We start from the raw sequence: 12,451 nt of genomic DNA, 5'->3' as shown, positions 1-12,451 counted from the left end.
AACTACTTGAACAGGGATTTTTTTTTTCTTAATACATGCCAAGATTGTGTGGCTGTAAAAATAGAAACGAGTTAGAGACAAAAGGATGCTGACAAGTACTTAACTAGGAGCACTATTTGCTTACTGCACACTATACACCAAAGTCAATCATTATAAAGATTCACGATGGAAGTTGGTTCAATTGTGCCCAGACGTCAAAGCTAGCTATCTGATGAGTTGCTGTGCCATAGCTTGATCTATGTTTCTATCAAATATGTTAAGTATAAACTTCATTCATACTGGCCAGAGAAATACTGCACTACCCCTCCTCAAGAAAGTGCAACTTAATGCTTTAGGACTTATAAGGCTTGTTATAATGCTGCATGATGATTGAATATTGGCATTTTTTCAGACGAAGGAGGAGGCAGTTAAGTCATCTACATCTTAGTAAACCCATTTCGAAAACAAAAAATCAAGAAAGCAACAAAATCAATCAGCTCTGTCACACTACTTGCAATTTTCTCATTTGATGGTTTTTGAACTTTACTTGTTTTTTTTTTTTTTTGTTTTGTTTTGTTTTTTTCCAAAAATCTGACCATGTATTCAGAAACGCCTCACTGCACACTACTTCGGCTACACATGTAGGTAACACCTTAATCATTTTGTTAAATCACAGCCACTTTGATTATGTTATGTTTCCGATGATATAAACATTGGAAGGCACAGTGGTAACATTGTAGCATTCTAACCTTGTACCTCTGAAAATCCCAGAATAGGGTCACAAACGCAACATTACAGTTCAGACAAACTCTTTTTGCCATGTCTTGGTAATGCTGCTTGTAATATCTACACATGATGTGACTTTTAAGTCCTGTGTTCCCAAAAGACTGGAGAAACAACTTTCTACTTATTTATGAATGAAAAACAACATCAGGGTCAGCATTTTATCCTGCGTCACCTCTCCAGAAGCAGAGTCGGCACTACAGGTTACGATAACAAACCAGGGAAAGGGACAGAAAGACCAAAAAAAAAAAAACAAAAAAAAAAAAAAAGGAAAGAAAAAGGAAAGAAGAAAAAAGAAAAAAAATCCGTATTTACAGTAAAATCTTTCTTTTAAAAAAGTTAATCAGTACTATTTTTTTACAGGAGAAAAAAGTCTGAAACAAATGAACAAAAGCTTACCATAGTCACTAAATTTTTAATATATATTTATATATATATTTATATATATATTTGTCATAGGTCTATAAGATCCATCTGTTCCTCCTACCCTAAGGAATGGCTAATGTCATCACTTTGTTGTCATCAGGACGTTTGCTGGTTTTGTTACGAGGGCAGCCGAGCTTCCCTTATTCGATATCCAGTAATAATAAACACTAGCTGACTTGAATACCAACAAAAACGTTCATGTAGTTGTCTTCAGAAGTACACTTTTTCATTATTGCAAGTTTACAATTTTTTAAATTAAATATTTTTTTCAGACTTACAAATTAATTATATTTTTTTTTTTTCCAAAAGAAGTTTAGGCACAAATGCATTGTTCCACAGTGTGGAAAGATTGCCATTCAGTCTCTGGGCTGCGTCTCAGCCTGCACACACCGCTTTGCACATTCTGAATGATATGTTAGAGGGTCACCCCTCAAGTTGCACTTTTTTCTTTCTTTTTTTTTTTGTTTGTTTTTCGGTTTTCTGATAATTGGGAATGCTGAAACCTCTTGCGTCTGCGATTCATAACTACTCAGACTTGTCTTATATTACAAAAAAAGGGGTTAAGGAGAAGTGTTTATGTGGGTTTAAGATAATACAGCTGTTAAGGAAGTGGTCTCTTGTATTAATGAAGCAATGTGGCAACTTGGACCTGAGAAGGGAAAAAGAGAGGAAAATTAATTCATACACCTAAAACAGAGGAAGTAAACGTTTTATTTTTAAACTGGTTTTTTTTTCCCCAAAGGGGAAAAATTTGTTAACTGGGGCGAATGTTGACGTTTATGGCTGATGCCTCGGGGAGGAGAGCGACAAAGGAAGGGATTTCCGAAATGGCAGAGAGCACACTTGCCCTTTTACATCTGTCCCATGTGGTTTGACGCGTCTCCCATTCCAGGGTGCGGGCCCGCCAAGGAGAGCGGGGGAGGTTCTGAGGACACCTTCTCTTCCTCCCTTCTTTTCAGACACGCGGCTTTCGGATTCAGATTCCTCTCTGGAAGAGTGAAGCCGAGAATGTGGTTAGTGCCCACGGCTTCTGATAGAGGGCAGTAATGCACTCTCGTCTGCTGACCCTCTATCGGGGTTTCCACGTCACCCAGCGAGAGGAAGAGCCAGCAAAGGCACGCTATAGCCATGCATTTGGTGGGTCACCAGTACAAGCTGGACGGCTTCACAGGATAAGAAAGCTGGTAAAACAAAGATACCAGACGTGGATTCCTGAGAGTACGTACGAAAGCACTGTGGTGCCGTCTTACTTGTAAGAGCGTCCTGTGCCTTAGCCATGGGAGAAAGGGGGGCTGCCTTACAGATTCAGAGGCGATCTGCACTTGACCCCGTGACTCTGAACCATGCTTATGGGGCTGCTTCTCTGCTCCTGCTCCAGGCCGGCAAGTCGATCCCTACTCCCTGCAGCCGCAGGCTGCCGTGACCCCTACGAGGAGGCGGCGGGGGCACTGACCTCGGACTTGCTGCTCCAGGCTGAGGATGACGGCCACGGCCTGGTGGAGGATCAGGAGCTTGGTCTGGGGCTTGTCACTCTTGAGGTGGAGCTGCACCATGCGGCCGAGCTCCTTGAAAGCCTCGTTGATGTCGCGGACGCGCAGGCGCTCACGGGCATTGTTGGCCATCCTCCGCTCCTTCTCACGCTCTGCCTTCTGCTCCGGTGTCAGGTCCTCGTCATCGTTATTGCTGGGGGACAAAAGGGATGCGACATTTTCTAATGGTGTGGGGACAAAGAAAGTCTCTAAATTGGTTTTGCTTTCTTCCAGAGTTTTCTGGGGATGTGTCCATCTTCAGCTGTTGTCCTCGGCAGGATTTTACATCCACTTGAACTTGGGACTGCTATAGATGGCTGTGACAATCCATACACGAGACATTCCGTTTCTCCCAGACATTCAACCCAAACAAAACAAGAGGGGTTAAAGTTAGGGCCCACTGTGTGCCCATGCTGATGTAGGGGGTAAAGGGCAAGCACGGCTTTTTATCAACGAGGCTACACTCTGCCAAGCAAGGCCACGGTCAACTTAGCCTCGAGGCTAGTCTGCATGGCCACAAAGCAGAGCGTTTTACACAGACTGAAGGTGTGTGTGCTGTCGTTTTTAACTTTCATACTGTGACATCTGGAACCTGAGGAAAACAAGTGCTTGAGAAAAGACTCGGACAGGTCAGAATGAATATGATACAGCTGAAACAGGAGTAAGAAGGCCCTACATTCAAGACACCAGAGCAATGAGAGTGCAGACAGAGAACTTTTGTCCATGTTTCACTAATAACTAGCTCTGAAGGCATGGCTATTCCACTTAATGTATCTGAGTCTCATTTTCTCCATGCGTTAAATAAAAAGGCTAGAAAAACCATGATCTCCATGGGTTTTAACATCGTGGACATTTGTGAGCCCCCAAAACAAGTTGGGAAATTCTGAGTTGACACGCACTGTGCCAAGCAAACAAAATAAGATGGACTAAATACCAAACAGCTACTGGTTATAAATGACCATGACCTCATCGTGAGTCAAAAATGAAGCCCAAAAGCTAATCTCTGATGGTTAGAACCAAAATATTACATTTCATAGCAAAGGCATGGTTGGATCCAGTATAGTCTGGAAAGGCAATATTCCTTCTGTCTGTTTCTGGCTGTCATGCCTCTGAGTGGTATAGTTTGAGTTAACATGAGCAAGAAGCTTTTTGGGTGTAAGAGATGTCATAAGAGATATAAAAAGTGAGGTCAACTTCACTGAAAAAGTAATAGGCTCCTCATTATATGAAACAATACGGAGGTGACCATCTGTAAGGATGTTAACCTGGAGGTCCAAGCATTCATCTAAATGACCACGATGGTTAACCTCTACTTTAAAATTCTACAAATCTGAAATGTTCACGGAATAAAGGTGTTAATCACAATTTTTCAGAGCAGGAGAACATGGGGTAAGTTATCTAGTCAATTTAATGTACACTTAATGAATGTTGGCTTAACATGCGTGGCTCTGAATCTTCCAGTTTGGAGAATCTCTGGGTAGCTTCCAAACTGCAATAAGGACCAATTATAGCTGAGAAGCTCCAATCAATCACAAATGGGAGTGGGATTCTTTGGGTTGCAAGCACATGTTGCAAATACAGATGATGTATGTAAGCCAACAACACTTGTAAGGGAGGGGAAGAGGAAGACACCAAAGAAAGATGCCTTAAGACTTGGCTCATCTCCCCATGGGTCATATACTCCCTTCCAGATGGGACCGTCTGCCACAGATGTGTGCTGGTAAACACACAACTGGACTGAACCTGTGGGAAATGGCTCTCTTTCAGTGTCATCTAAGCGTCCTCACTTCTGCTGAACCCTCCTCCCCACCACGCCTAACTTCTGCTGATGGCAGCCAAGTCAAGGTTACCGTTAATTCACGTCCACGTTCCACTACACAAACAGGTTGTAACAAGTGAAAAGAGAACACAGCCACGTCTGTGGTGGCCCTTCCCTGAAGTTAAAATTTTGAGTAACACTTTTAAACATCACACAGGTGTCACAGCTTTCACAGAGTGGGTCTGAAAGTGGGAACTTGTTTTCCAAAGGTATTCAGGCTAGTAACTAATTAGGCCCGATTACTCACTTATAACTAGTAAATAGGTTGGTTTTGCAAATAAAACTACCTAGCATTGTCTCACATCCCAGTTTGGGAGGCATTAGGTAAACGTCGCAAGAATAACCCTTTCAATAAGAAGGTTCTTAACAGCGAGTGAAACGTTGTACGGAAACTTCCAAGAATCTACTAAGATGCATAAGTCACGGCCACTAGTTGAATTACTGAGAACTGACGGGAGTGGCAGAGAAGACGGTAGGGATGCGAAAGCCCCTCCTTAAAATTTCACCAATGTGGCCAAGAGTCAGGAGACTCTGTAGTGATGGTGGGAGGTAAGGGGTAAGAAGCTTGTACCATCTTCTGGAAGTTTTAGCAGGGGCTGTCCTACAATTCATCCCAATGATTATAAAGGCGATTATGAGAAAGTGGCATGTTCTTAATTCCTAAAGGGCATTAGCTCTAACCCTGAGAATGACAGCTTTTAAAAGGGGGAAGTGTAGTCGTGGTACAATTTATTTAATTTACAAATGAAAACAACCCAAGGGAACTAAAGCAAAGAACAGGGGTGCCACGGTGTTCGAAAACCATCTGATCGTCAGACTAGAGTTCACATTCCATGAGAAAGACTCTAATTTAAAGATATTGGATATTTAAGAAAACCAACCAGAAGCTATTTTCCTGCAGTTGTATTTTCTGTAGAAGGGAGTAAGTATCTGGGAGAAAAAAGCGAGCAGTTTAGGTATTATTATTAGATAGATCAACATATTTAAGATAAAGCTGGGAAATCAGTATATTCTCACGTTCAAGATCAGAAAAACGTCATAGTTGCATATACCTCAGTGGAGTTTTTAACACGGCTAAGATCTCTTTTTTAGAAATATTTTGGAAAGATCATTTCGGACCAAATTTGCAGAATATGCATCATTTTAAAAATCAACGGTTTGCACTTGAATCAGTTACAAATTGTTTTTACCGTGTGTAATTAGCACTGCGTCCAAATTCACAAATGCAAAGACACTGTAGGCTTCACTAGAGTACCAGTATCTCAAACGATACTTCGGTACCTCTAGAGCAGGCCTTTAATTTTCTTTTCAGCTGTCGATTTACCTGCCAGGAAAAAACTGAATAGTTTCTTCCTGTTCTGTTCACTTCATCAAAGTCCAATAAAGGAATTAAATGAAGCGACAGTATCATATACTGTTACCTAGATCTTGACCTAGTAATCGATTTGATATCCTTCTTGTCGTCATCTAACTTCTTGTCCTCGGAAGATTTCGTGTCTTGCAGGTTCTCATCCCCCTCGTCGTCGGATTTGATCTCAGAGCTGCCGGAGGAGACGCTCTGGCCCTGCAATCCTGGCGGCATGCCTAACGGGAGAGAGAGAGAGAGAGCAGGTGATGTTTCTGCCAAACACTAGATGCGTGCACACACATACACACGCGCGCACACTGCAGACCGCGAGCTGCCAGCCATACAGTTCATGCTGCTGAACTGTGATCCTTCTGCCACATTTTTTTCCATGCGATCTGGTGAAGTTTCAAAAATGCACCTGTGGAAGCAAGTTTTCCCTGCATTGGCTCTGAGGTTAAATTCTATTTTGCAATCTTTTGGAGTAGATGGTAATTTCACTGTCTACAAAACATCAACTTAATTGCAATGAAAATCATAATCATGAAAATCACACACCGCAATGTTCTGATTAAGAACCCAAGTAAATATCAGCTATTATATTGAGTTTCTTCCATATGCAATGATTTAATAGAAAAATGTCCTTAAAATATAATTCCCAGGGAGTACGCTAAATATGTGCAGTCAAGACTTCAATAGATACCCTAATGATATTCTGAAATTAGGTTTCTCTTATCCTCAAGGAGTAATCAGCATTTAAAAATGGTACATATGGAAAGCAGTTAGCTGCTCACTGAAGAAATTTTTAGCTTTATCACTGCTCAACTTTCAAGATCACAATACATTTTAAAACGTGACCCTCATGTATCCACTTATTTCTAAGGTATAAGCATGTCTATTGGGTATTCTCTGTTTGTAATTTGTGTAGTCACTCAAAATTGGTCTGTGGTCCAGAAGCATCCTTATCACTGGAGCCCATTAGAGATGCAGAATTTCAGACCTACTGAATCCGAATCTGCACTTTAACAAGGTCCTCAAGTCACGCTTATATACACTCAAGTTTAAGAAGCACTGACTCGCTCTCTCTCTCTCCATACACAAACACACCCACCCACACATACACACACATAATTAACACTCAATTTGTACAATGTTTAGGCAGTGGTAAAAAGCCTATGCATATTCCCGTGGCAGTGTTATCACCTTAACTCTAAACATGGGGGGGGGGGGGGGTGATGAGAATTTAAGTGTCTGCCAGCCAGTTGCACAGGGAGCATGGGACCCAGGTCTGGCTCCTGTGGTATAACTTCCTGGGGTCATGAAAAGCTGAGTGGGGTCCGTGGTTTGAGGCAATCATTGTGGGGCGAGACGAAAAGTGAAAATCATTCCACCAAGTTCCAGTTTTTAAATGTACCTACATTTCCTTCCATCTTAAACGACAAAAACAATTTCCTTCCTTCCTATTCATTTGGAAATATCATTTTCAGGCTACAACTAACCACATTAGAGGACCTGAATGAGTAAAATGTGGAAATAGCTAAAATAAAATTTCCTCTCATCAGTCTGTTGTCTCATTCCCTGCTGAAATAGGACCAGGATTTCAGAGGATGTTTGAGGAAAACAGTTACTGAAGAAACACAATTAGCCGGCTACGTTCTAACTGCTTTCCCATTTGCTTACCATTTTTGTACCAAATTTGATTCTTGGTTTTCTGCCAGTGCTTCCTGAGGAGTGTATGCCAAGTAAGCTTGGGATCAACACTGGATTCACTATTGTCTAAGTGAGGTCGGAAGGGCCTTCGGAGGCAGACCTACCTCTGTAAGGGTCCTGGGGTGGGTTCAAATCCGGGGAAGTTGCAGACTGGACAGGAAGCTGTGGAACTGGAACCTGGTTTGGCACAAGAGAATGGCTGCCTCTCAGGGCCACGCCGTCTTCACGATGGGCCCCAACCTGAAAGGGGGAGAGGAACCGTGGAGTTTATTTCCAGGGGCAGCAAGGACCAGCCGAAGGAACACGGGCCTTTGAAAAACAAGACTCCCAAATGCCTTTCACTAGAGGGCGCTGAAGGACCGCACACGCACCTACAGAACCCTGCAAAACACTTCACACTCAGTAAGATGCCGTGCTGTACATTCAGTGACAAATATGGCAGAGTAGCTCAGGCAGGTAAAACGTCAAATTGTCTCCCAGGGTGCTGCAGTGGAGCGCACTGATTCGTACCCATCTGTCTTCTATCATGTCCGCCAACAGATCTGACAATTATCTTAATGCCCATATGCTTAATTGTGGGCTTCTCAATTCCCCCATTGCTATCGGAAATCCTACAGGAATTTCAATTTGGCATTCGACTTTCATTTCAGGGGATAAGATTCTCAGGCCTGCCATTTTTTTTTCCATAATGCCAGCTAAGCCTCTGACAGCGGAAGCTACGGCAGTATGGGACACAGCCCCTGCTCGGTACAAATATAATAAAATGTCACCTGGCTTTCCAAAACTGGCAGCCCATCCCAGATTAATGTTTACTGTATTTCATCAGCTGCTGAGCTCCAAATCCAAAAGGGGACCGTCTCTGCCAATGCCACCACACCGGAAAATGTACCAATAAAGGTTTTATTAAACACACCAGTAATGCCATCATTGCCATGCAAAGAGGTTTGGACATTTTTCCATTTTTCCTCCCACTATTCTGATCCTAGAAAGATACCGCACTGTAAACACTCTTTACGTTTCCATGAATAAAATTACAGAATACAGCATGATGACTTGGTCTGGAAGAAACACTGCTGAGCATTTTAGTAACTACTACTGCCTACTCGAGGGTCCAGAGATGTTGCACCAGTGACAACGAGACAGCAATTGCTGACTTTATGGCATGTGCCTTAAAGCAAAACCATTCAGCATTTGCAAACCAAGAGGAACATGAGTAGCTTACGTTTTTGTTTGCATTTTCAAGTAGTTAGGCTCTCCGCCTATTGTCAGGCGAACAATGTATGTAGGATCGTGGGTCTGACCCTAAAAATATTTATCCCTGAATTTTTACTGTTATGAATCAAAAAGTTTAATTTTTTCCCCATCCAAAACCAAAAAGCCCACAAAGCAGAATCTTCACTCATTTGCTGCCAAATGTTTTAAAAGAGTATCTCCAAAGAAAGCAACGACAATCAGAATCTGAACCGACAACAACCAAATTCACAGAACCGAATGAAGCACACGCTATCTAAAAGCAACCTGATAGGAAGTATCACCGTTACATAATCCAAACCAGTACAGAAGGAAATAACTCAGGGGGGAGGGGGAGGGACCACATAAATCATACTAATTGCTCAGATTCAAAATATAGCAAGAATAAAAGGATTTGAAGACTCATGGGCATCGGGACGCATAAGTGAATGCTGTAGCTAAGAGTCCAGGGATGTCCGCCACCTGTGTGCCTGTGTCCCTTCCCAGAACGTTCTGACTGGTGGTTATTCAGCTTCTAGGAGGGTGCTTCGAATGTAAGGAGACCTCGATTACCTCCCACAGCAGCCCGTTCCATTCCATTTTCATCACAAGTTGGCCTCCTTGTATATTCCATCCACTGGTTCTGGTTTCAACTTCGGGAGTTTCATGGAGTAAGTGTAAGTCCCCTTCACGTGTTTAACACTGCTGCCATGCCACTGGCGTCCTTCCCCTGGTGACCAGCGCCCCGTCCTTCCAGGCAGGCCAGGCCCCCTTGATGTTTCCAAACCATTTTTCACTTTTGGTATGTTTTCGTATTTATTCCAAACAAAAAGGTGATAGCTATTTTCCATTCAGGTTTTGATTTGCCATTCTTACGTTTGTGCATTTACGAGACTGATTCAATGGATGATTATCCCTCCAATCTAAGATGTCAACTTGTATGCGTGCATTTTACAGACCTTGATCAAATGGTAGCTCTTGAAGTCTGTCAATCAATGTCAACCCAAATAATTACCTTAGTGCTGACTCATATTTATTGGTATTTCCAGTGGATTTAATCTCTTAAACTTGCACAGAAGGCGATTCTGAATTGGAGTCACTGAAGGTAACCCCAGGTTTGAGCATAGCAAAGACGCAAATGCTTTTATGTTAGGCGTTCTATTAAAACCCTCAAGCCTTCTTTGTAGGCATCTGTGATGTAATTTAAGGTTAGGGTTTGGATTTTTACTTAAAATATATTCAGATATTGATCCTGTGCTTCTTTTCTCCCTTCTAGTTCACATTCAGATTAGTTTTTACAAGAGCAAAAAAGAGCCCACAACCAATTATCTTTGTATTTTCCTTGCCTCAACTATTATGAAAGACTGAGTAAAAGCAGTACAATGATGAGAATCAACAATACCTAGATTTTAACTGTAACTGGTTTCTTTGTTAGCTGTATAACCGTGGGTAAGGTATTCAAATACAAACTGAAGAAATTAACACTAGGTTATAGAGAATGAGCCCCGTGTTTATTGCAAAGGGTGGTAATAAGCAAAACAACGGGTACATAATAGGTACTTAACAGTTATAGATATTATGTGAAAATATCTGCAAATCCTTGCGTACCACATAAAAATAAAAGTCTATATATATAGTTCAAAACCCCTCAGAACACAAGCTACCTTCATTTAAGATCATCTTTGTACTCTTTGTCTCTATTTTCTTCACGTGCATTTGATTTTAAATCTTTCCTCCTACACAATGACAGGGAAACCTTAAATGATCTTATAAATATGTTGAGAAGACAGTTGTTACAACTGTATTTGTTTGGATTTTAGCCATACATGTTAACTAACTTTATGTATTTTCCACAGATCATCTCAAATAATATACCAATCATTTTCCACAAAGGAAGCTGGGAACAAAGTTGCTCTTGATGACTTAAGGCTGCCTTTGTAAACTATGCACATTCCAGGTCAAATGAATGAATGATGATGGGTCAAGATCCTTGTGGTAAATGAGCTTGATTCTCCGGGATCAATTCCATTGCCTGTGGCTATGCAATAGTATTCTGAAGAATTAACTTTGCTTTGTTTGTTTCCTTGGCCACAGACAGCATGTCCTAACCCCATTTACTTCTCTTTCAGAAACATTATTTTTGGTCACATAAGAGGCAAGGCAAGAATGATAGTGGATGGTCAACACAATCCATCACTGGAATAGCTCATAAATAGAAGGAGGAGCCAATATGTACAGAATACAAGGGTCAAGGCTTGACCACCTTCCAAATAATAAATAGGTAAGAATATAACTAGAAAAAAGCAGATTCCTTCAACCTGCAAATAGACTCTAAGGATGGTACCTACTTTTAGAAAATCTGTACTTCATTAAAGCCCTATTTTCATAACGTTTTCATCTAGGTAAGCAAGAGTTTAAAGTTAAAAGCCAGTCTAAGAAAGGAGTTAATTTTATCAATATTGATAGTAAATTTTATTTTTTGCAATCTTTAAGAATAGTCTTCTTAGTTACATACAATGTGGTTTTAGATGTATTTATGATAAATGTAAAAGACAAAATCAAATTTCTAAAAATTATACAGTGTTAATTGATTGATCAAAGAGTACATTTATTAATTCAAGAAATATTTACTCATCTACTTCATGCTTGTCACTCCAGGGGGTGCTAGGGATGGGATGGTAAATAACTTAGGAAGCTTAGAGATTCTCTGTGGGATTTTTGCACACTGATCACTTTAGTGTGGCGGTTTTCATAGTAAGTCTCTCAAGTAAAAGGAGACTTTTCATGATTTCTGTAATTTAGGTTTTGAGCCCAGAGAACACCCAGGACCTAAGGCCACTCCTTGTCTCTCATGGGCCAGCCTCTCTTGTTCCTCTGCTGGTACCTCTGTCTCTCTGGCATTTGTCCCTTCATGACTATAGTCTGAACTCTCCTTTCATGATATCTCAGTACATTCTTTAAGGTTCTGAACCTGTTGCTAACTCCCTCTCTGTCTTAGTATTTCTGAGCTCAGAATGCCAAGATCATCTGATGGTAAGCTCAACATTTTGAAGCAGACACGAACCATCCTTTGAATGGGCCACTCTAGGGTTAGGTGTCCCCATTACTGGTTCAATGAACTACAGAAGAAGAGGAGGGAAGATCATGTGGTCTAAGCATGGATGCCCACTCCACCATAAATCATGCCCCCCAAATCATGGCTCTTAGATATAAATATCTAAGTTACCCTGCATCTCAGGTCAAGTTATATTCAAATTCTGACATGGCTATTTAATTTTCCTGTGTTAATTTATCACTGGGAATAATTAAATACCTTCAGCAGTACATTACTTCTTTTGAATAATGTAAGCAACATATAATTTTAAATAACCTTACTTTCCAAGGAGAGGATGGATACATTAGAAGCACTTTTCAATCACAGCATAGAAACTTTAAGAGCTTGAGAGACTTGGAACCCAGTTAGGCCAAACTCTTCATTTTACAGAGAAGAAAGCTAAGGTTGAAGATAGTGAAGCGAATTGGCAAATGTCTAGTAAGACTAAAATAGATTTTGAGTTCAGAAAAGTTATAACAACACTGAATAATTTGATTGGTGTGTGTGTGTGTGTGTGTGTGTGTGTGTGTGTGTGT

At 41.1% G+C, this 12,451-nt stretch overlaps 1 protein-coding gene across 13 annotated transcripts in view; it reads right to left on the bottom strand.

Moving 5' to 3' along the window:
- Positions 1-1,141: 1,141 nt before the first annotated feature.
- TCF4 (transcription factor 4) overlaps positions 1,142-12,451 on the bottom strand; it is a 243,940-nt gene continuing 232,630 nt past the window's right edge. For 4 of the 13 annotated variants that reach the window (XM_049619967.1, XM_049619964.1, XM_049619969.1 and 1 more), the window contains 5 exons: positions 7,696-7,831; positions 5,958-6,120; positions 2,642-2,871; positions 2,036-2,176; positions 1,143-1,837 (listed from right to left, as the gene is read on the bottom strand). In XM_049619967.1, the coding sequence (XP_049475924.1) occupies positions 2,040-2,176; positions 2,642-2,871; positions 5,958-6,120; positions 7,696-7,831 (666 nt within the window). In that variant the 3' untranslated portion in view covers positions 1,143-1,837; positions 2,036-2,039. Of the gene's footprint in view, positions 1,838-2,035; positions 2,177-2,641; positions 2,872-5,957; positions 6,121-7,695; positions 7,832-12,451 lie in introns of all 13 variants that reach the window. The other 9 variants (XM_049619973.1, XM_049619965.1, XM_049619974.1 and 6 more) reach the window with 5 other exon arrangements.

Source organism: Panthera uncia (assembly GCF_023721935.1).
Source record: "Panthera uncia isolate 11264 chromosome D3 unlocalized genomic scaffold, Puncia_PCG_1.0 HiC_scaffold_8, whole genome shotgun sequence".
Taxonomy (NCBI): Eukaryota; Metazoa; Chordata; class Mammalia; order Carnivora; family Felidae; genus Panthera; species Panthera uncia.
Note: the sequence above shows the minus strand (reverse complement) of the source record. Positions and strands in the feature narration are given on the sequence as shown.